The sequence below is a fragment of the Thalia democratica genome, chromosome 6 (assembly GCF_965202585.1).
Source record: "Thalia democratica chromosome 6, ktThaDemo2.hap1.1, whole genome shotgun sequence".
NCBI classification, from domain to species: Eukaryota; Metazoa; Chordata; class Thaliacea; order Salpida; family Salpidae; genus Thalia; species Thalia democratica.
This window is the reverse complement of record NC_139170.1, coordinates 15,576,641-15,601,852: the sequence shown is the minus strand read 5'-3', so window position 1 is coordinate 15,601,852 and position 25,212 is coordinate 15,576,641. Positions and strand designations below refer to the sequence as shown.

Genomic DNA, 25,212 nt, shown 5'->3' with positions numbered 1-25,212 from the left:
TAAAGATTATTAAGTTTTAATTTTATCACAAGATGTTTGAATTAAAAAAGGTTGTATTATATAAAAATTTAGTTTAAACCTGAATTTTATGGCCCAACCTTTTAACTTTTGGCTACAGTGTTAGAATGTTATTTTTGATATAACTAGTTAAAATATCTAAAAAAATTTCTTTAATAATTTTAATTATAAAACTCATCATTCCACTTAGCAGTTTTATGATACCGTTAAGTTTCTAACTGTATTTTTTTAAAACAGTTAAATTAGGTAATTGTTTCTATTAGAATAAAGATTGTAAAATGTACAAGACATGCTTTATAGTTACGTAATTCTATTTAAGGTAAAAAATTAGTATTTATAAAAACAAAAAATGTCATCATGTGTGCTCTCTCAACTTGCAAGTATAAACGATTTTGAAACAATCAGAAAATTTCTGTTTGCTGAAGAAACAATAGCAAATACAGGTAGGTGACTTTTAGGAAATACTTTTTTCTAAATCTATGACCTTTAACCTTTTTAATAATTTTTTAGGATGTATACTAATAGTTTGTTATTGTATTTGAAAATGTTCATTAAGAATTAACTTAAAAATTTAAAACTGAAGAAGTTGCTACGGAATGGTTGAAATTCCATTAACCTAAATACTGAAAGCAAAAATTTGGTAATTTATTTTTTAAATATTGTAAAAACACTTTAGTATTGGTTTAAATAAAACAGAATTTTAGAATGAAGAATACTTTTTTTTTTGTCAAAAGTAAAACTTAGTACATACTCATTGAAAAGAAACAATACTAAAAAAGTCTTCTTGGAAAGTAAATTTATATGTACTGTAAATAAATTAGTTTTTAAGGTGACTAAGATGTAATTTTGACTAAGTTGACTAAGAAAATTTTGTATTTTGCTTAAAAAAGTCTAGAAAAGATTTAGTTAAAGTTATCTTAAAAATAAAAAATGCGTCAAAATTCTACACTTAAAAGGTCTTTTTGGTTCTTAATGATTAAAATGATGTAATGATTTATTAAATCGTTATAAAAATCAGGTTTGCCACTTTTCCTGGAAAAACCTGGAATTCGACAATTTAGGCAAAAATAACCTGGAAAAACCTGGAATTTTGATAAAAAAATCTGGAAAAACTGGAGTTTTTCATAATTTTAACAATTTTAAGTAGTAAAATTTGAATTTGACACAAAAAATCTATTATATAAATAAAAAAATTTTGTCATCATCAAAACAATTTTTTGATAAAAAACACATGTAGAGTAACTTTACAGTATGTTTTCAAAGTTTTTATACTATTTAACACAGTTCCTTATATAGAAATTAACTTAAAATTAAAAATAGACCAAAAAATGTGTACTTATAAAACCTGGAAGAAATTTAGAAAACCTGGAAAAAAATTTAAGAAAACGAGTGGCAACCCTGAAAAATTTAAGCGAAGTTAATTTCTGTCTTCAACAAATACCAGTAATATATTTCATGAAACTACATTTATATTTGGTACCATGAAATGAAGTGGTTTTACTTTTTTTACGTTAGAGTTTATGAGTAGTGTAGTTAACTTTAATTATGACGTCACAGACGTGTCTCAAGATGAAGAGTGGAGTGGTGAAGATTGGGGTGATGGTTGGCAAGATATGGAGGTTATAACGTTTTATGTTTGTTGTTTTATAATAAATTTACCTCGCTAAATCGGCTAGTTTAAGCTGGGTCGATTCAATGTAAAATTAAGTGAAAAAATTATAAACATTTATAAGTTTATCACATATAGTTTTAATCAGGGTTGCCAAAAAACTTGGAAACCTGGAAAAACCTGGAAATTGACAATTTAAGCTAAAAACCTGGAATTTTAAACAATTTTTACATGTTGTAGAAACATTTTGATTTGAAACAAAAAATCTACCATATAGATTAATTTTTTTTGTCGTATTCAAAAATTTTTTTATCAAAAAACACGTTTTGAGTAGCTTTACGGCATCTTTTCTATGCTTTTGTACAATTTAAAACAATTTTTTACCTTAAACTTAACTAAAATTTAAAAATAGACCCAAAAATGTTTAAATTGAAAACCCTGGGGAAACTTTTAAAACCTGGATAGAATTTGCCAAAAACATTTGGCAACCCTTTTTAATATAACCCCGTTATAAAACTAAAAAAGCAAAGTAATACATGAATTTATATTATTTTTTAAAATCCAAATGCTTCATTTATCTACCAATCTAATGAAATTTGTGCCTATTTAAATCAGGCTCTCCTAAGATGGGCCCTTTTAGTTCTAGTTTTTTATTGCTCTTTTGGAACAACTAATTTAGAATAAATCATATTTGAACTGCATTAGATGTTTTGTACAATTTATTTTCTTAAACGATGTCTGTCCTTTAAAGTTATTTGACTTAAGACTTGTTTTGTTTTCATTGTTATATAATAAAATAATTTATAGGTTGACGTACCGAATGAAAAAGAATCCGAAGTAACGGAAGCTCGGATACAAAACGACTGGGTACTTGATTGTATAATATCTGTTTCACCAAATGCTGATTATATTAGCATGGCACACCATGATAAGATTGTTTTCCTTCAAAGTTAGTTATGTACTGTATACTAGTTTAAAAAGACTAATACAACTTTTAACTCATTAACTATTGTTTTGTTCGTATGTTAATAATTTTTTTTTACATTAGTTTGGGAGTTAACAAAAAATATTTCTATATATATATATATATAATTTATTTAAATGGCGATTTTAAAAATTCTAGAACATATGTTTCACAAAGCTTTAATTTTTCATAAAGCTTTGATCATCAGCCACTTAAATTCAAAATAAAAAGCACTGTACTAAACAAAGATACAAAAGTTATGCAAAAAAACAAAAAACAGTATGACGTAATATTGTACATTACAAATATTCAGTACAAAAATCGATCTACCTTCTAACTAATCAAACAACTAAAATTAACGAAAACAACAGTTAAGTTGGCTCAAGTGGGCTCAGTTGAAAGTGTTTAAGTTTAAACATTAACCTTATTATATATATATATATATATATATATATATATATATATATATTAGTAAAGAATAAAGTAAAATTTTTATCAAGTAAAAGTTAGTTAAAGTTTAATAAATAACAGTTCTTACTTGTGTACCCTAATAGTTTTTGAATCTAAACTTTTTTGTTTGTAAACGAATACTTTTTTTTCTAAGTTGTTGTTACAAATTAAATAATATATAAAATAAACGTTATTTAAAATACTGTTATTCTTAAGTTTTTTATTTTAGATAAATCACCATCTTCAAAAGATGCATTGTTTGAAATTAGCTGGAAAGGAATTCTCTCTGAAAACGAAAAGTAAGTTTATTATTTTTACTAACATTTTTACTCAATTTTGGATAAAGAAAATTTAGTGCCATGTTTTTGATTTGATTTGTTATTTTTGATTTATTGCTAGTATTTCAGCTGATTTTAATCAAACACTTATTTGAAACAGTATACTAAAGAAGCTGTTATTAAATTTAAAATAATACAATTTTTTTAGCTCACTAGTTATTATATTACTTATCATTTAAAGCAATACAAAAACCACTCACTTGTTTTAGTTTTTATGCTTCAAAAATTGTTTTATTTACTTTTTATGTGTGAGAAGTTGCTCATATTAGTTTGATATCTCTTCCAAAAGAGTACAGTTAAAAAAATACTAAATGCTGTTTAAATACATGTACTCGATTGATTTCATAAAAAAAGGCACAGCTCAAAAAATGACAAAAAATAAAGCGAAAATTTAAACTAACGAAGTCATTATATAATCAGTAAATGGTGTTTTTTTTAGAAAGTCATTAAAAAATAATTAAAAGAAAATGATTACTGTTTTGCGACTAATTTAGTGCGCCCTACAGACTATATATTTCAAGCTTACAACTAGTTTAAAAGTTATTGCAGCAAAAATATATTCATATAAAGCAGAAGTAATTGTTCGTTAATAGTATTTTTTTAATAGTTTGTATTATTTTTATTTTCTTGGTTTTCAAGATAGTATTTTATGATGTGTAAGACAGCGCTTATAGATTTTAAGTCATGAATATTTATTTTTAAATATCACTAAGAAATAAGTTTAAAATAGTTGTAATTGTTTTAAAATTTTGTAATTCTTTTTTTAGTTTTCAATAACATTTTAAGTAGTTTTAAAGTTGCTTATAATTAGGTTTATTCTTCTAGTCCCAATTTGTAAAGCACATCTCAATGACAACTGTTTCAATATCAGCTTCCTATTTTTCAAAAAAAAATACTAAATTTTAGCAGGTTTTACTTAGTGAAGGATTTAATTAATTTATTTAAGCTTATAAAAATACTAGTTTATCACATAAAGTTTATACTAAAATAATTTTATTATTAGTGAGAAAATATGTTCAGTATTAATTCTACCACTCATATCTCTCAAACAAACTTCCAATGGTTGTTGTGACTGGACTTGTTTTGTTGTTTCATTCTCGTCTGGATACTTTCGCGTCTACGCAGAGGTTTTTACACATTTTTGGTAAAATGTATAAATTTTCAATTTTTATTTGTAGGTTGTAAATTTAGGTGTTAACAAAACCTTATAAAAAAATTAAGATTTTATGTTTCATGAAACAGATGAAAAGTTTTTGATACAGATATATTTTTTGATATTTAAAACAGATTTAATTCCTTGAATTATTTTTTTCATTTAATAATTACTTTTGGTAGCTCTCATGTATTATGCAAATGCTATTTTAAATTTCTTCTGTTGCTCATGTTCTATAAATATAACCAAACACATTATAATTTTTCGTACTTTACCCACAAACATTCGCTTCAGTTTTTTACCCTCGGTCAGTAACTTATTTTTTCTCTTTAGTAATCTTATTTATTATTTTACTCTAGTGCAAAAAAGTTCCTTCGAGCACATTTGACTCTTTGTTTAAAAAAGTCATCGGTATATTTAAACCATTCCCCATCAGGCAGGCGTAGTGAAGAGAAACCGTTGTTGAAATCTAATCAAGCGAGCTTAAATGCTGACCAAGGGTAAGGGGTAATAGTGGTAGTAAAAATTATAAAGAATAAATAATTTATAAAACTTAATAAAAATAGAAAAAGATAAATTCATAAAAAATAAGTTAATTAAATAAAAAGATGAAAAAAAAAAGAATTACCGACCGAGTGTTAGGGGTATAAGTGATAGTAAAAATAATAAGATAATATTAAAAATTATTAATAAAAAAAATCAAGAAAATAAAATAATAAAAAAATTAAACAAAAAAAATAAGAAAAAAGTTACCGACCAAGTGTAAGGCTTAGAGGTAACAGTGATATTGAAAATAAAATTTAAAAGAAGTTTAAATTAATAAAACAATTATAAATTCCACCCGTGCAAAAGTGACCTTTTGTGCAAAAGTGTCGCTTCGTGCATATATGACACCTACCAGCCCGATGACTTTTGTTAAGGACAAAACCGGTCGTAGGTTGTCTCGGATACTGTTGTTTATGATCGTGTAGTAAAGATCATTATTAACTATGTTATAATTAATAAAATTAGACGCCCCAATTACACATACAATGCAACAGAACGGCAGCCAACTTTTCTCTCAACTGTTCCACGACACGCCAGTGATAGAGATGAAGTGCTCAACGTTCGACAGGTGGGCTCACATCAGCCACTCCGGTGAGGCGGTTCAAAAAGACGAGGTTACAGTTTTACACGAGGGAAATACCCTGGTTGTCATTGACGGATTCAGTCTGTTTCAAACGATGAGGGCCTGCAGAAGCCAACTTGCAATGGGTTTGTTTTTTAACAATTAGATAAAAAAAACTTTAAACAGCTGTTTTTACTACACAACTATCAAAATAATGTTGGAAGTATGAAATTTTTGAATTATTTTTCAATCTTTTACAACTTATTTACTTTTGAATTAAGATATAAATATATAGGCAGATTGTTTATATAGCATCTTTGACAAAAAGATAGTAAACGGAAGTATGAGATTATAAGTTATATTTTATTATAATTTTGCTTAGGTATTGGTGTTTAAAATGATTAAGTGTACATATATCTTTTCCTAACCAATCTTTCAACAGCATATAAATTTTACTTGCTTTGTAGAAAAACAAATTATTAACAAATGTTATCAACTGTGTATGTATTCATAGTGTATATCTTTTAATTCCAGAACATCTGACACACTTTTTTATAAATTTCTAGCATCAGCCAGCGGACTTCAGATCCAGGATCCGCCTCCTCTTTCCTGTCAAAAGTGGTGGTTGTCAGGGCAACAGAGACACGCGGTGTCGCACGTCAGCGTTGCCATGGGCGAGCTGTGCCCCTTCGACCGCATCCTCCAGTACTCAATGGACCCCAGCATGGGCGAACTGAAGGGACTTGTCACCCAGTATGTCACTTTAGGGGAAACACCTTTCATGTCTTTCTACTATGCTGCTGAGGTTTGTTATATATAAGTTAAAAGTTTAATTTGTTTTAAATTATACAATTCAGTTTTGAATATATTTTTTTAATTTCTATAGTTTATTGATTTTTTTCTTTAACATGTTTGAAATGCTGAAATGCTTGTTTTTTGAACTCTTAGTGATTTAGTATTTTTAAAATGTTTATAGTTCTGTGGGTATTGTTTCTACTCTATTTTTTAATTCATCAGTGTTTAATTTAAAAGTAATTAATAAACATTTATTTTATTTCAGTGGTTCTCAATAATTTAAGCAAAATTATTGTTTTTTTCTTGTTTATACTTATATTATAATTTTTTTTAAATAGTGACCAGTTTTATATTTAGCATAGTTTGTTCCTTCCACAATTTTAGATTACAAACTACTTGTTCATAATTGAAAACAGTTAGTAAATAAGAATTTTGTAAGTATTTAAATCCTACAAGAAAATTCCTCACATGTTAAGTTTAGTCTTTGAAAAAGAAGTATAAAATAAATTTTGAATTAAATTTTTTAAATAAAAAACCTTATTTTTTACGCTGCATTAAACTGTTTCAGGGCAACACCAGACCCATACTTTCGCAAGTTGCATCGGTCGTCAAAAACAAAATACAGGAGAAAGCTTCGAATCTCATCAGCGCCGCTAGCGGTTGGATTAAATGGGGAACTTCGGTGGTCGTTGCCCAGCAACCACAAGAAGCTGAAAACGTGAAGCCAGCACCCAAGGTTAAAGTTAAAATAAACTATATTTTTACACCAAACTTGAAGATTCTTTAGATTATTAAACAACAATTCTTTTTAATAGTTAAACTAATAGTATCTGTTTTTAATCCTTTAAAAAAGGTTAATAATGTGATAAGTTAATGGTTGTCAATAATTTTTACTTCAGATACCAGAAAGCACTACATTAAAAGTGCATTCAGTGTTCAAGGACAGTTTGCGGAAGGGAGTGAAAATAGTAGTGGCCCCGGGTAAAAGGGGAATTGCTGCCGTTTGCGACAGTCTGGCCAGAGTTATGCTGATCGACCTTAACACCAGGGCTGTGCTTAGAATGTGGAAAGGTATGATAAGAAATAGGTATACTATTTTAACTTTTTTTTCAAGCTATACAGATAGTTTAGTTTTCAATGTTGAGTAAATAATTTTCTACGAAAGTTTTTATAATTCATTTGTTGTTATAATATATTTTGTTTAACATGTAATATTAGGTTAATTATCCTCTGAATGGGTAAAAATCTAAGTTACTTCTATGAGTGTTTATTGGAAATTTTTTGTTGTTTAAATTTAGATTGCTTCTATGCAAAATATATTGTGGCATAAAGATTAGTAGTTTCGAAGCATTATTAGTTAAATAGCAACTTAGCACTAATTATAAATTATTTAATCATATTTTGTTAAGCTCTATAAAATCAACAATCAATTAAGTATAAAACCGAGTTTATATAAATAAGAATTAATTTACTCCCATGTTTATAACATATAATTTAGAATTTTAAACATATGTCTGCTAATTTTAATTTTTATACATAAAACAAGTCTTTTCCAACAACACAAATATATTTCAACAATTTTCTTCAGTGTGATTACAATTGTAACAAGGTAAAACAAATTTTAAACATATATAGCCTTTTTAATTATATGAGAAATTATCAATCAATTAGTAAAAAAAAACCCTAAACTATAACAAAAAATTAAAAACAACAAGGAAAACATAATTAACTGTAACATTTAAAACAAAACAAAATTAGTCTAATTTAAACAAGGATAATGAGTAATCAAACTCTCTTTGTTTGCATAATTCTGGCTTGTCTAAGTGAATATAAATAGCTTCTATTTTAATTAAATCAAAAATGTTCGTGCAACTTCTTAAAACTTTGAACTTTGTCTCACTGTAATTATTACCACATTTAGGATTTTTTACTAAGTGCTCTGAAATTGATGATCTTTTTGTTGCGTTTAAGGTTGCAATACTCATTTTCTTCGGTTGATTTTTGATATGGTCTTTCACGCACTTAGGTACGTGCTCTTTTATTCTTGTTTCTAAATGCCTAGATGTTTGTCCTATATAGCTGTTTGCGCAACAGCATTTATACGTGTATACCACGCAACTTTTGTGTTTGTAGGATATTAGATCTTTACCTCTAGGATTTAGGATAGCAGCAGATGTAAAAATTACTCTTGGTTTAGAAGCATGGTAAACTTTTTCTGTCATATTCTTGATATCTCTTTCAACTTGTTTTGATTTTTCACCCACATAGGGCAAAATTAATAGAACAGGACATTTCTCTGGTCCATAAGGTTTTGTGTACTTTAGTCTTTTCAATTCAGTTTTGAATACCTTATCAATCAACGGATTAGGGTATCCGTTCTTTATTAGTAATTCTTTTATAACCTTAAGTTCATTCTGAAATACTTCTGGCGAACATATTTTATTTGCTCTATGAAATAGGGTTTTAATCAAACCAATTTTTCTTCTTTTACTGCAATATGATTGAAAATTAAGGTATTGACCAGTAAATGGTTTTCTGAAAATAGACGTTATGAAATTATTATCCTTTCTTTTGATTAAAACATCTAAAAATGATATTTGATCATTTTCTTCATTTTCTTTTGTAAATTTAATAGCACTATGCAAAGAGTTCAACCTCTCAAACAATAAATTACTAACTTTTACACTATCACTGATGACAAAACAATCATCCACGTATCTCATGTACTTACAATTTGAATCGAATTCTGGTAGAACTTTGTATTCAAGATAGCCCATAAATATGTTTGCCAATGTAGGTCCTAATGGGGAACCCATGGCAATACCATCAATTTGTCGGTATAATATATTATTAAAACTGAATTCAACTTCTTCTGTTGCGAGTCTCATTAGTCGAACAAAATTACTTCTTTTCAGAGTCGGATTTTCAAGGTTATATAACATTTCTGCACAAATATCTATCACTTCATTTAAAGGTACACTTGTAAAAAGACTTTTTACATCAAAAGAACAAAGAAACGTGTCTTTAGCTCCCTGGAGTTTTAAGTCATCTACAAACTTGAAAGAGTCTTTTACATTATATCTAGAAAAATACTTCAACACAGGATCCAAAAGACTATTTAAGTATCTTGCCAGTTCATGTTGTGGAGATCTTATCATAGAAAGTATAGGCCTCAGAGGTATATCCACTTTGTGTAGTTTTGGTAAACCATATAAACGAGGTCTTATGGAACCTACCGGTCTAATTAAATTATAATGTTCTTGAGAAAGTTCATTTTTATCCACCAAATCTTTTAATATTTGAATAATTTTCTTTTCCGACTTAACTATAGTTAGCTTATCTGCTACAGGACCTATTTTCAAAAACTTCTTCTCATCATTAATTATGTTCAACATTTTAGAATTATAGTCCTCTTTATTGAGAATTACGATTCCTGAACCTTTGTCAATGAAGAGGACTTTAAATGAAGTGATAGATATTTGTGCAGAAATGTTATATAACCTTGAAAATCCGACTCTGAAAAGAAGTAATTTTGTTCGACTAATGAGACTCGCAACAGAAGAAGTTGAATTCAGTTTTAATAATATATTATACCGACAAATTGATGGTATTGCCATGGGTTCCCCATTAGGACCTACATTGGCAAACATATTTATGGGCTATCTTGAATACAAAGTTCTACCAGAATTCGATTCAAATTGTAAGTACATGAGATACGTGGATGATTGTTTTGTCATCAGTGATAGTGTAAAAGTTAGTAATTTATTGTTTGAGAGGTTGAACTCTTTGCATAGTGCTATTAAATTTACAAAAGAAAATGAAGAAAATGATCAAATATCATTTTTAGATGTTTTAATCAAAAGAAAGGATAATAATTTCATAACGTCTATTTTCAGAAAACCATTTACTGGTCAATACCTTAATTTTCAATCATATTGCAGTAAAAGAAGAAAAATTGGTTTGATTAAAACCCTATTTCATAGAGCAAATAAAATATGTTCGCCAGAAGTATTTCAGAATGAACTTAAGGTTATAAAAGAATTACTAATAAAGAACGGATACCCTAATCCGTTGATTGATAAGGTATTCAAAACTGAATTGAAAAGACTAAAGTACACAAAACCTTATGGACCAGAGAAATGTCCTGTTCTATTAATTTTGCCCTATGTGGGTGAAAAATCAAAACAAGTTGAAAGAGATATCAAGAATATGACAGAAAAAGTTTACCATGCTTCTAAACCAAGAGTAATTTTTACATCTGCTGCTATCCTAAATCCTAGAGGTAAAGATCTAATATCCTACAAACACAAAAGTTGCGTGGTATACACGTATAAATGCTGTTGCGCAAACAGCTATATAGGACAAACATCTAGGCATTTAGAAACAAGAATAAAAGAGCACGTACCTAAGTGCGTGAAAGACCATATCAAAAATCAACCGAAGAAAATGAGTATTGCAACCTTAAACGCAACAAAAAGATCATCAATTTCAGAGCACTTAGTAAAAAATCCTAAATGTGGTAATAATTACAGTGAGACAAAGTTCAAAGTTTTAAGAAGTTGCACGAACATTTTTGATTTAATTAAAATAGAAGCTATTTATATTCACTTAGACAAGCCAGAATTATGCAAACAAAGAGAGTTTGATTACTCATTATCCTTGTTTAAATTAGACTAATTTTGTTTTGTTTTAAATGTTACAGTTAATTATGTTTTCCTTGTTGTTTTTAATTTTTTGTTATAGTTTAGGGTTTTTTTTTACTAATTGATTGATAATTTCTCATATAATTAAAAAGGCTATATATGTTTAAAATTTGTTTTACCTTGTTACAATTGTAATCACACTGAAGAAAATTGTTGAAATATATTTGTGTTGTTGGAAAAGACTTGTTTTATGTATATAATTTAGAGTTATTTTGTTCTATATATTTGTATTTTACGTTTATTATTTACGAAAACTGTTTTTGAAATGACTAAAGAGCCTGTTTTTTGAATGAGAATATTATAACAGTTTGTTCTTGAGTTTAAAAATTCTGTATGTAATAAATCAGTATAGAAGTCTGGTAACATTTGAATTAATATGTACAACGTTACCTTATTTGAAAACAATAAATTGTCTCTAATAATATATGATTAAACAAGGTAATTTTATTGACAATTTTTATGTAGCATATTTTGTATCTCACGCTAACGAAGCTTGTAATTTTTCAATAAGAATTACTTATTTAAGAAAGGTTAAACTTATTTTCTCAACCAAACAAATGGTGCAGGATACAGAGAAGCGCAGGTTGGGTTCATTCGAACGCACGATGATACGAACCACAGAGCAAGTAAGAAGATGGCTCTCTTCCTTGTCATATACGCGCCCAGAAGGGGCATACTGGAAATATGGTCTTGCATCAACGGACCGAGAGTAGGCGCTTTCAATATCAATAAGAATGACAGGTCAGTTTCCTTCAATTTTGTATAACTTTTATGATAAGAAAATTTATCAGGGTTGCCAAAAAACTTGGAAACCTGGAATTTAAGAAATTTTGAAGAAAAACCTGAAATTTTTAACGCTTTATAACAGTTTAATACTAAGTAGAAAAATTTTGATTTAGCACAAAAACATCTACCGTATAAATTTAAAAATTGTCATCATCAATTTTTTTTTTGAAAAACATATTGAAAGTAGCTTTACAATATGTTTTCAATGTTTTTATATTTTTAACACAGTTATTTACCTTAAATTTAACTTTTAACAAAAAGTAGACTCAAAAATGTGTACTTTTAAAAACCTGGAGAAAATTTGCCAACAACATTTGTAAATGTATGCCCTGATTTATGTAGAATTGATATTGTTTGACAATGATTAATTTAAGTAAGACCTAACTAAAAAGTTGATTTATTATTATTTAAGTATTCTTTATCTAAATGTTTTAAAGTGTAAATCGTATTTTTTTGAACAAAATGATTTTTTTAAGGCAATAAGTAGTCAACAATTGTAAAAAAAATCTGTTTTTTTATTTTACTGATTATCGTAAGTATATATGGTGAGTTTTTTAACTTCGAGTCAAAATCCTGTATTACATTTAAAGTTAATTATTTTTTTTGTACCATCGACAAAACTTTATGTTCACTTTTGAAACGGCCGTAAAAATTTGTACAAAAAAAGTTTTTAGATAACATTTTCAAGTGTTGACAAACCCTTGTTATTTTTCTGCATGCAGAAATACACATTTTTTTTATCTTTACGTTTATTGAAAATAATATTTACTAAAAATGTTTTTTATGAAAACTATTTGAAAACTTTCAGATTGTTGTTTCCAGAACACGGTATGTTGGGAATGACATTCGAGAAATCACTATCAAGCTGCAACATGCTTCAGTGCTGTCTTCTTGATTCAAACAGTGGATCTTTAAAACATATTTATATTCCCTTTCATCTCGCATTGAGGTATTTATTATCTTATTTGTGTTCGATATTTAATTATAAGTCTGCTTAGATTTAATAAGAATAAAATGTCGACAATTTGAAAGCACTTAGTTTGTTAAAAATTAACAAATTTTTTTAATATTAAGTTGATAACACATTTCTCTTGGTCTATATATAACTGTATATAAATTCTATACATAACTAAAGCAAACTACCATCGCTTTACAGTTATATTGTTTTAGAATTAAGTACTGTATTTTTGAAAGTCTAAATAAAATTTAGTATTGTAATACTCTTACCAAACAAAATTGTTTAATTACTTTAGAAGATAATTGTCGTTTATGTAAATCAAGTTGGTAATGATATTTTATGTTATATAGTTTACATATTATATAAAACTATAGTGTTAGGCTTAAATTTTAAAACTTTAAAATATAAGTCAACAAAATTACTTTCAGTGATTCTAAGAGCAACAAAGCACATGACATTCATCTTCTTAAGAAAGTGTCACAAATGCTCCGTTCTAAGCAAAAAGGTCTGTTTATTAAGTTTTTTAGAACATCTTCAAATACCAGTTTTGTGCATTTGATGCAGTTTGTTAACTAGAAAATTTAAGTAATTTAATAGCTCAGATTTTATATCTAATGGTTAATCATTTGTATACCTTTATTGAAAATATGAAGAAAATATAAAGATATGTATTAACTTTTTTTGCATACTAGTTGTTATATCTTTTAGAGGTTTTTAAAAGGTCTGATATATATAATACCTAACAGTTTAATTATTTACGAACAAGTATATTTTTCTACCAATTTATGCGTTAAAAAAAGATTTGTACAATGATTATATAAGGTTCATAAATGAAATTATAAATCAACAATGTAAATTAGAAAAAGTTTCGTTTTGCAGATTTTTTGTATAAATCATATAAAACTAAGCATTTATTTTAATCATTAACATTATGTTTTTAATTTTGTAACTAAAAATTAATACTGAATGCATCAATTAATAAACTTCGTATTAACTTTTCAAATTAAGTTTACCTGTTAGCTTTGTGTTTTAGCTTGTGTAAATTATTTAAATGTTTTGTAAATGAATACTTTTTCAGAAAATATTTTTTTTAACAGATGGAAATGAAGTAGTAAAACTTATAACTGACATGCGATTGTGTTCCATTCAGAAACAAGCTTTATCGAAACTGCTTCATACCAAGCGAATAGGCGCTGAAATTTACCATAACTGCATACAAATGCTTGTCAAAAAATACAACAATGGTTGGTGTCAATGAAATAATAGGTTTTATTATACTACGTTTTGATATTATTATTTTTTAGAATTGTTTATAAAACCTAGTTTGAAATATACGTACTTTTAGTTTTTATAATGCTTTGAAAACTAAGATTTTTAAAACTATTCTTTGTTTAAATAATATGTTTTTAAACATAGTAGTTATTTACAAAACTACCTTTGTATACTAATACTATAAATAAAAATCTTTTTTTAATCTGTAACAAATAATAGCTACTAAAAAAGAAGAGAAAGATTTTTTGGATCAATTGAAAGTGAAAATGCAACTTTTGACAATTTACGAGCAAATTTGTCAATTGAATGAAAGTTGCCACTACAATAAGTCTTCCTCAAGTATCGTAAGTAAAGTTTCACTATACTATTTATAGGCAAAACATATTATCCTTGAAAAAACGTAACACTGAATTATTATCGAATACTTTTCAGCTTCTGATAATTTTGAGTAGAAAGCGTCGAATTTACAAGAGTTTTCAGTTCATTAAGGCCATGGCGGTCAAAAATTTTTTTTTTACTTAAGTTAACATTAGCTCTTATTTCAAACTTGAAGTATAAACTACAAGGTACTTTTTTAAAAACAAAATAACAATTAATTTTTGATATTAACCAGTTTTTTGTTAAAGTTTCCAATACAATTGTTTGGAGTTTATTTTTTTCAATCACTAAATACCTATATTCTCCTTAGTTTTTAAAGCAATCTACTGGAATTTACAGAAAGTGTTATTTTTGCTAAGTGAACAACTTGTAAGAAGTATATTTACAAAGAAAGTTTGAAACAGTTTATGATGATATTTTAAAAATGAATCAAGTTTTCGGTATCTTAAAAAAATAAGTTTTCTACAAATTTTTCAAAAATTGTTATATATTAGACTGTGAAAAAAATTGTTTAAAATCTGTAGGAAGATTTAGGTTTTTTATTGAAATAATCTACTTACACCTTTTTTTTTTGTGCCTTCTATTATGAACTTATTGAATTCTCTAACTTTGATAGGTTATATCTCAAAGGTTATTGAATTTTTTTTTAGAAAGCAACTAATAGCATAGTTTAATGTAAAACGTAACCCTAACTTAAAAAAAGATTTTTTTTTCCTCAATGGTTCAAGTTATAAGTTAACAAACTAGCCTTTAAATATTTATTTTAGGACAGCTTGGGTGAAATGCTCGGTAAAGACTTGGATTTGGAGGAGCATGAGATGAAAAAAGCAGCAAAGTTAATCACAAGTTTCAGTTCGGCTTCTGCAACCACTACTGTTCGCTTCGATGTTAGGATACAGTTTAATTTATACTTGTTTTTTGCTCTTGAAAAACTTAGGTACTCTTCGGTATCTTAAATTTTAAAGTAAAATCTTTTGAATTAATACTACTTTTGTTTTTAAGTCGTGATGAAATTAGATTAGATAGCATTTATTTTAATTACACTTAAACAGTATTTGAAGTAACTTTAATTTTTTGAATTAGTGAAAGTTGTAGATAAGTATTTTAGTTTTTTCTTTTGTAAATTACACTTGTAAACTAACAGTAGTTGAAAAGTTTTAACATTGTTAAAGTTTTGTTGTGTTTCTAGGAAGAAGTTAAAACAAAAATAGATGCAGCAGAGTTTCTATCATGCTTCAGTGTGAACAAAAATGAAAGTGATGAAAATTGCAATGAAAAATACCAAATTGATCTTATCACTGATTCTACAAAGATTCAACAATATCTAGGTAGTATTAAATTTTAAATGTTATATGATTTTGTTTGTACTAGGTTTTCTTGTAATTGAAAATTAAATTTTTAATATGAAAAATAAGTACTTACACATCTTGTGTTTGTTACTTTAATAAAATGGAAGTAACAAGTAAATTCAGGGTTGCTAAGCTTTTTTTAAATTAATAAATCAAATATTTATATTTTAGAAAAACAAACTTAAGTATCCTAAAAAATAGCTCAGACCAGTTTAGAAAGCTCGAGACTTTTAAAAATTTATGTTTTATGTTTAATTAATATTTATATTAGTCTACTATAGCATATTTTTAGATTCAAAGAAAAACACTCATGTAAAAAACTATACTTTAGTGATCAACAGTAGTAATTGTTGCAGGGTTGTTCTTATTCCACGGTTGTCTGTTCGGTGATGGAGATGCGAGTGAACTGATGGAAGTAGTTCAACCGATCATGCGAACAACTGCACATAACTACCAGCTGCTGCGTGTATGCATCCTACACTGGCTCGAATATCAATATTTCACTTATAATAGTTTGTTTTTTATTGAAAAAGTTGTAAAAATAAGTAAATTTAAATCAAATACTTCTTTAACAAGATTATTTTTATCTAAGGTTTATATCGGAAAAATTTTTGTTTTTATTTTATTTTCATCTAAATTTACTTTTACATACAAAAATATCATTATGTTTTTTATACTAAAAATCTTCTACCTTTTTACAAATTAATTATTTACTCAGTTTTGAATTACTACGTGATAATATATTTTTAATTAATTTTAACTTAGTTGCAAAAATGTGTTTTAGTTCTAATAGTTTATTAAAAGTTTTTTGAAGAAGGGTTTTGAACCTAAAAGCGTTTTAAAATTATATGTGCACCAAAAATTTTAGATTTTTCTAAACAATAATTTGATTTTATTAACTAATTTTTGCTTTTGATACTTAAAACTTTACTATATACTTTATCATTTAAACTAACAATAGTAGATTGAAATCAAGTTGTAATTTTTCTTTCAACTTTAATTAAGTTTTGAAAACAGTTATATCAAGTTTAATGAAGTACCTAATTAAGTGTGCATTATAAAATCACAGATCATATGAAACTATTATCAATAGTGAGAAGTTTAAGGTTCAAATCAAGTAGCGACGAACAACTAGTTAAGCACTACAACAAAATAAAAAGTGAAGCAATTGTAAACTCAAACAAGCCACTTGCTGCTTTCATCAGTGCTCTTGTGTTGAGACATTTGTGCAGGAATATGACTAACAAACAAGTTTGTTGTTTTGTTTTTGACCTTTTTTTTAAGGATTATTAATTTTATTTTTTAAATTTTAAATAATAAATTTAATGATTTTAAATGTTAAAATATGAAAGTAATAAATTTGAGTTTTGGTTGTTAATAAGTCTGTATAAGATTACACATGTAATACATGTATAATTTTAAATCTTCTTTGAAAAATGTTATGTTAAGAACAATAGCCTTTATAGTCGTGAATATTTGATAGAAGACAAAATCTACAAAAATTTATAAATTTTAGAATTACTCAAAATCATTAGGAATATACATTACTGCACAAGTTGAATTGATAAGTGTAATTTTAAATTGCACACTAAATAACTTAAAATTGACCACAAACTGAAGAACTAGATGGTATATATATATAAAATAAATAACAATTATGCTTGTTTGTTAGAAAATACTGTACTTTTAAAACTTAATTGTTTTTTAATGAAATCTAAGGCTTTTTTGGGTTTCCAGTTTTATTTTTAGTTTAAAGTTTATTTTTGTCAACTGTTAGTCTTTTATGTAGCGATTGAGTACAAAACATATTTTTTTTAATATTTAAACATGAAAATTTGTTTTAGATTTTTTCCAAGTAAAAAAACCATGAAAAGGCTTTGTACATTAAGAAAAAAGTTTTGCATTTACTTCATTTAATACCTTCATTTTTTTTTTTTAATTTTAATCAACAATTAGTTTTAAGAACTGATACTAGTAATTATTCATCCAGAATAAAATACTGTTGAATATTAAGTCTATATAATAACATTTTTTATTAAACTTTATTACATTTAAATTAAAACTTTCCAAAAACATAACTATAATATTTATTTATAAGAAAAAGAGTTTTTTAAGCGTGAGTAAAAACATTAAAATTGTAATTAACAAAGCAATCAATTTACAGAAGTCTGAAGATTGGGACGAGTTGTGTATGGATGAAGAGAAATGGAATCTTGTCGTCAGGAAGTTGGAAGACTCCCTTGCCTTCAACACCCTTCTTTTGCTTGGCAACAAAATTGAAAAACATGACGAACAAAAATCAGTAAGTTTGTGTGTTTGATGATAGAATGTTCAGTTACTTTTACTTTACTATTACTTAAATGTTTTCAAAATCTAATTTTCTAGTACAAAAGTTCAAAAATTGTGAAATAATGAATAAATTAAAGAGTTTTGAATACTTAAAATGACCTTCAATAGACTTTTGTAGAGAAATATAGTTAGTTTTAGCAAAGAACGAATGTTCAAATTTATTTTCTATTTATTTAATTAAATCTAAAATAATTATGTTTTAACATTAAGAACAATGTTGGGGCTGAGACGCTAGAGTGCAGTGTTGAGCAGTTGGGAAGCAACGGAAGGGGATATTGGAGTGAAGTGATTGCAGAAATTCTGTCTGCATCCACGAATATTCATCCGCGCCACCTGACAACCTTTCAAGATGATCAAGATAATATGAGCAATAATGACATCAAGTTTCTCGGTTTGTACAGTTTAATAACTTCTCTACGTTTTATGTACTTGGTAATAGCATGGTTGCCAAAAAACTTGGAATCCTTGAAAAACATGGAATTTGACAATTTAGGCAAAATAACTTAGAAAAACTTGGAATTTGAAGAATTTTAAAAAATACCTGGAAAAACTTTGAATTTAGAACAAAATCTTAAAAACCTAGAAAAATTTGGAATTTAAACTATTTGTACATGTAAAGTAACCAACTTTCGATTAGATACGAAAATCAATCATAAAGACTGAAAAATAAGTTTTATCATTAAAACTTATTTCATTAAAAACACATTTAAAATAGCTTACAGTATCTTTTCAATGTTGTTATAGTATTTAAAGCAGTTTTTTTTTAACTTAAGTCTAATTTTTAACTAAACATGCATCAAAACATTTGTTTTTTAAAAAACTCAAAAAAATTACAAAAAATTTTGGCAATCCTGTAGTAGTAATTAAATGTAAATAAAAAATGAAAACTACATTAAAGTTTCTGAAACTTAGTACCTTTTTTCGAATTAAATCCACACGATAGAAGAAATTAGAAATAACAATTCATAATCTTGTAAGATTAGCAGTACTTACTAGTTGGATTTAATAATCACATTAGAAAAATTAAAAAAAGTCTTTATGTTAAACAAGATATGACCACTTTGGAGCAACTAATATAAGTTTTTACTATATTAACTAAGACGAAACTACAAACTCTCTAAACCTAAAGCTTAACCGGTTTATAAACCAAAAAATTGTTTATAGTTTTCACTTTTTTTATAAAGTAATAATTTTATATAAATAAGTCATTATAAGTTTTTCTAACTTGTTTTATAATTTTTTTCATATACACAATAATCCAGGTTTTCTATATAAGCTAAAGATGTATGTAATTAAATTGTTACAGATTCACTTGAAACATGCAGAAACGAAAGACTACCATTCTCCTTATCATCAAACTTGATTCATGTCAATTGTTTCTGGAAGCTCATGATGAGTTGGAACCAAAATTTAAATGTTTGATTTTTTATTTTAAGTTTACCTTTATACCTAGGCAGTGTTAGTTGGTTTTAAAAGAATTAACACTTGCAATCATTTGTAGCCTACTTTGTAAATTCCATAACAAAGAATTATAAAAATTAAAGTCTCTATAAAAAGTCCTCATATCATTAATACTATTTTAGTTATTTATTTTTATTTTTTAAAATTATTGTTGACTTTTATATAACTCTTATATTTAAATTCTTATTTTATAGAAAATCTACCTTTGCTAAATTATTTACAACTAAAACTTGTTTGTCACTCAAATTTAACATAATTTACTTTTTTTTTGTAGTTTTAAATTCTTATAATCGATATAATTGTGTTTTTTCTTTAAAATTAGCAATGCTTTCAGATTTTGTAAATACGATCATATAAGTTTTTCATTGTATTTGTAGAATCTTTGTATTTATCTGTTAACAAATATACCTGCTTTAGTTACATGATAATTCAAATTCAGACACTTCAAATTCTTAAAAATAATATCTCAACGAGTAATCTATTTAAGAATAAATTAAAAAATACGTTTGTAGGTCTTATTAATACCTATAGGCCATTTTTTCTTTTTTGCAAAAATTTTAACATCTCTTAAGATATTCAAAAGTCACTTATAATAACTATATTTTTACGTTAATTTTAGCCATATCTCAAAAAATATTTAAACTTTTGCAATAATAAAATATGGCTTGTAGTAAGACTTACAATTTACATGCATATATTTTGTTGTATTTTATTATACATAACTTTTTGAGTTTAGGTCCTTTAAATTTTTTTAAAGAACTTCAATTGTCAGAATTTGAATGTTGTGCACCCACTTATTTTTTGCTTATACAATAAACTAATATAAAGCATATTAACTAAACAAATCTCATTGAATAGTTTTATACAACATTTTAACACAGCAAGTTGAAATGATGAGCAGAGCACTCGAGCATTTGCAGTTGGTAAATTTTCAACCGCTAGTGCAACGAGGAGTCGCTCTGGTTTGCTGGAAAACTTTCATTCTCAACAAGCTGCTTTCACTGGCAAAGTTGGTGGAAAAATGTGGGAAAGCTCCTAAATCCCGACTTTGTTTGAAAGTAAAATTAATTCATTGTAAAAGTTTTGTTGTAGTTTTTTTTTAACTGTTACGCTTTGTGTTCTAAAATTGTAAACAAAGATCAACATTGTTTTTATTTAATTTATAAAATTTATGTTATAAAAAGTTTACAATATTGATAAGTTTAAAGAAAAAAAAGTTGTTGAAGTAATAATTATTAAGTTTAATAAAAAAAATAATGTTCAGTTCGGTAAGAAATAAAGTATAAAACCTTTTCGTTGAAAATATACCTATTAAAGTATTAAGACTAAGTTTAATGTCACAAACGTTTGTTACTGGATTGTTTTGTTTGAAAAAAAACTTTTTAATGTGTGTTTTTATTACTTTGTTTACAACAGGAAGTAGGTATGAATGATGATGTTTTATCTGAATTTTGTGGAAATTCTATTGAAATACTTCAAATAATTGCTGATTCTGATACAGATCAGTTCCCATCTCCTACTAAAGACAAAAACTGTTAGTATGTCTGTTGTAGTTTTTTTAAATGTCTGCACTAAAATATTAGCTTAAACTAAGATGGGCAAGGACTTTTTTAGTTATTTGCGATATTTTTTCAATAACAAGGCTATTCTAAGTTTGTAAATAGACACTTTTTTCATTTAACTAATAATTAAACTATTTAGACTTTTTCGTATTAGAATTAATACTAGTTATTAATTTTTTCTATATAAAAATGTTAACAAACTATAATTGATACCATTGTGTTAATTATAAACTTTCTTATTTCGCGTCCCCACAATATTAATATGTTGCTATTTTGTAAATTTTGTATATGATTTAAAAGTAAGTTTTCAGTAAGTTTAATAAACTAGCTTAATAAAATTTACTAATTTCTATTTAAGTTTTGCTACTATAAATTAATTGCGGAACTTTACTTAATCAACTTATCACAGTATAAACGTTTGTTATTCTGATTAATCTTTAAGAACCTATTTTGAATAGTGCAATTGAACAACATAAACGCTGTTTTCTCAAAACAGTTATTTTTAGTTCAATTTCGTTGTGTTTATTTTTATATTAAATTGTCAATTGTTTTATTTAGTCTATTGATTGTTTATTGGACATTTATATATCATATAACGTACATTAATCATTTTTACAGTAACATTTATAACCACATGGATATGCAAACAATAATAATAAAATAATAATAATTAAATGAATATAACATCAACTTTGTTATCAAAATTGCAGTTACAGATGTGAATATAGAGTCGAGCTGGATAGAAACAAGTGGTAAGGAGAGCATTGTTGAAATTGCACTGAAGCAACCGCCTGTAGACTATCACGTCATACAACTCTTCATGAATTTGTTATTGTTAGTTTATCATTTGTTTCAAAGATACTGCGCCCTTTTAAGTTCTAAGATGACTGACTTTTAATGAAAAAAGTACATTTTTAATTTGAACAAGATATTCATACTAAATTTGCTAAATTAATTAAGTTTTTCTTTCAAAAAACCCTGTTTAAGTGCAAAACGAAATTTATATGTTTTAGTTGTGTTTTGTAAAGTCACAACTTTAACTATGTAGTATTACATATCTTTACATAACATTGCAGCGTTTTACGCGCAACGATGAAGTTTCAGTTGCGGGGCGTGAAGCCGCTCAGCGGAATATTCGACCAGCAGAGAGTGACGAGAAAATTCATCAGCTCGCCACAATTTTCACAACTCACCGCTATGACGTCATCTGCAGACCGTGACGCAATAAAGATGAGCGCCTGCGACCACAACATCATTTCCAACAGACAAAAAGTAAGTTTTTTATATTGATTATTTAAGAACCCGTCCAAAAAAGTAGTTTTAATAGGAACAGAGAATTCTAAAATTAAACTTTAATAGAATACTTACGTAAAATAAATGATAAAATATGTTTAGAGAGTTTAATTTACTAAGCTATTATCTTAGTAAGTTATAGATTGATTAGTTCGAAGTTAATTGCTGTCATAATTTCAAAGATTAGTTTTTCAAGCTCTTTATTTCCAGTTGATAAGTTCGATTTTGGAAGCCGTTGTGGTCAGAATGCGCAAGCTGAAGGGTTCAGAGAACGACTCTGCAGATTTGAAAGAGTGGGTTGACTCTTGCGTTGAAGTCAGCAACGAATTTAACATCAGCTCTGAAAAAGTAAATAAAAAGTTTCCATTTATTTAAGTTTATTTAAAAATTATTTAACTAGCAAAAATGTTCTTTATTCTTTAAAAAACAGCTACACACTGGTCTATAATCTGATTTTTTGTTTTAAACAGACCCATTCAAACTATGTTTCTATGTTGTACAACTATGGATTGGACAACATCGCTTGCCAGGTAAATTTTGAAAGCTTTTTGTAATTAATTTATTTTTTATTTTCAGTATTAGATGTTTGAATATTCTTTTAATAAAAAAAATGTATATAAAGAAACCATTTACCTCTCTTTTGAGAGTTGTTCTAAGTATTGATAAAATAAATTAAAACGATAATTGTTTGGTATTAATAGTAAAATACAAAAGTTAAATTTACATTACAAATTATAAACTACAGCAGTATTTTACATGGTTGCCACAAACTCAGGTTAATTTTATTTTTTTCAGATTGTTTAAAACAATCCGTGTTCTTTGATGTTATTTGTATTAGTCAGGTTAGTTTACATATTTTTGACACTCAGGCTGACTTCTCAATTCAAAAAGTGACAACCCTGGTCTAAAAAATAGATAAAAACGCGAAATTGAGTTGACCAATCAACTTGCAGGAAATAGATCTTGTGAGCGACAGTGTGGTGCTTGCGAGTGAACTGGTCATTTTGTGTGGCAGCAGATTGAAGCACCACCTTTCTAACGTTGAACCCGATGTCGGAGTGCTTCTGTATGCTCAGATGCCGACTACGTTGTCCACATGGCTGCATTCACTTGTTAGTTTTTATATAAACCGTTTTAATTGGTTGATTTACAATAAAAATATTCTATGAAAAAAGGTTTTGAAAGAAATTGATAAATTAGTTCTTTCTTTAAAATAGTTTAAACACTAGTATTTATTTAGTTACTGTACTACAGCATTAAACTATAGGTTGCATATATTACCAAGGTTTATTATCTCTACTAATTACTAAAAAAATTATAGGGAGACTTCGAACTTAAAGCCCCCGAAGCTGAACTTTCAGACACGCTTGAATTGGCGCGAACGATTTCCCGCCATCTCGCTAGTGATAGTGACGTCACAGTCCAACTTCCAACGTTGCTAGTGGAAGCTATCTCCGCTGCTATGGATGCCTAAAATAAAACTCATCTAAAATATTTATGGTTTATTATTCAAATAGTGTTGATAATTTTTTACGTTTGAAACAGCTTTTTGTAGGAAATTTAAAAACAAACTTTTTGGTTGCAAAAAAAAATTTATGATAAGTTTGTATTATCTTTAAGGCATACCAACTAAATGACTGAAATATATAACTTCAAAATAATAGAAGGATTATTTCACATTAAATCTTTAAAACGTGTACTTTTTCAATAACGGCTTTAAAAATAACTTTTTTGTATCTAAAAGTAAAATAGTTTGTTTGACATGCTTTATCACTTAAAGTTATCTTTTTTAGTTATTTAATAACAGCCAAAACCGTTTTAAGCTATTCTTTAATTTTATTTATTTAGTTCAGCATTATTTAAGTTAAATTACCTTTAAAAAAAGTAAAAAGATGAGCAAAATTTTTTTTTTGATATTTTTTACCATATTTATTAATATACTTTAAAAATATTTGCCTTTAATTTGCCAATTTAAGTTTTGCCTTATATTAATATTTTGGTGTTTCGCAGTGCAATACTTTGTGCTGTATAATAATTTATATATAACTTACTCTTTTCATTAACTTATTTTAATTTTTTTAGTTTAGTTAGCATTTTAGTTTTACTGATCTCTAATTAATAAGCTACTTTTTTGTTGAACTAAATTTCAAATGATTTTATAGGTTAAGAAGTTTTATAAGTTTAAATTTGTAAAGTATTTGTTTACTTATTTTAATTTTATCTTTTACGTTGTGTCAAATTGTTTAACTTTATAAACCAATATTTTATAGTCAGCAAATTAAAGTTTATTATATAATAATAATTTTTTTTAGTGTTTTAAAAGTTTTTTTAAATGTTTGTCAAATTAAACTTGACTTTTGTGAAAATTGCTAAACAAGTATTAATACGTATTTTATTTCTACTTTATTTGTGTTTTTTATTACAAATAATTAATAACTAAAAAATAAAACTTTATACTCTTAATAAAAAATGATGAGTGGTTATGCTGTTTATAATCTTGGAATAAATTTAAAGTTATATCTGGTTTTAATTAGAATATCAAAACTGTAATTAAACAAATATTTTACTAGTAGTAATTATATACCCAATAATACAAAAAACAGTTACAAACACAAAGTTGCATCAAACAAAAAAACAAACAAATAAAAACATAATAAAATTCAGTT

The 25,212-nt window shown here is 26.5% G+C and overlaps 1 protein-coding gene across 1 annotated transcript; it reads left to right on the top strand.

Annotated features, from left to right (window-relative positions):
• The first annotated feature begins 333 nt into the window (after nucleotides 1–333).
• On the top strand, nucleotides 334–24,537 carry LOC145838033 (rab3 GTPase-activating protein non-catalytic subunit-like). The gene is made up of 29 exons (XM_082945555.1): nucleotides 334–461; nucleotides 1,576–1,637; nucleotides 2,435–2,576; nucleotides 3,271–3,340; nucleotides 4,383–4,506; nucleotides 5,573–5,786; nucleotides 6,207–6,445; nucleotides 7,004–7,171; nucleotides 7,335–7,506; nucleotides 11,705–11,879; nucleotides 12,733–12,873; nucleotides 13,311–13,387; nucleotides 13,980–14,126; nucleotides 14,374–14,498; nucleotides 15,300–15,419; nucleotides 15,722–15,860; nucleotides 16,238–16,393; nucleotides 16,951–17,132; nucleotides 18,046–18,183; nucleotides 18,441–18,621; nucleotides 19,537–19,646; nucleotides 20,573–20,749; nucleotides 21,108–21,225; nucleotides 21,964–22,087; nucleotides 22,330–22,525; nucleotides 22,757–22,894; nucleotides 23,017–23,076; nucleotides 23,500–23,658; nucleotides 23,868–24,537. Exons 1-29 carry the CDS (start codon nucleotides 368–370, stop codon nucleotides 24,018–24,020), a joined length of 4,101 nt encoding a protein of 1,366 aa, XP_082801681.1. The 5' UTR covers nucleotides 334–367; the 3' UTR covers nucleotides 24,021–24,537.
• The last annotated feature ends 675 nt before the right edge of the window (nucleotides 24,538–25,212 follow it).

Excerpts from the sequence above, each read along its gene's own strand:
- LOC145838033 (XM_082945555.1), top strand. The coding sequence starts at position 368 with ATGTCATCATGTGTGCTCTCTCAACTTGCAAGTATAAACGATTTTGAA. Across the intron at positions 14,127-14,373 it reads TGTCAAAAAATACAACAATG|CTACTAAAAAAGAAGAGAAA; the intron begins GTTGGTGTCAAT and ends AACAAATAATAG. Across the intron at positions 18,622-19,536 it reads TAATGACATCAAGTTTCTCG|ATTCACTTGAAACATGCAGA; the intron begins GTTTGTACAGTT and ends AAATTGTTACAG.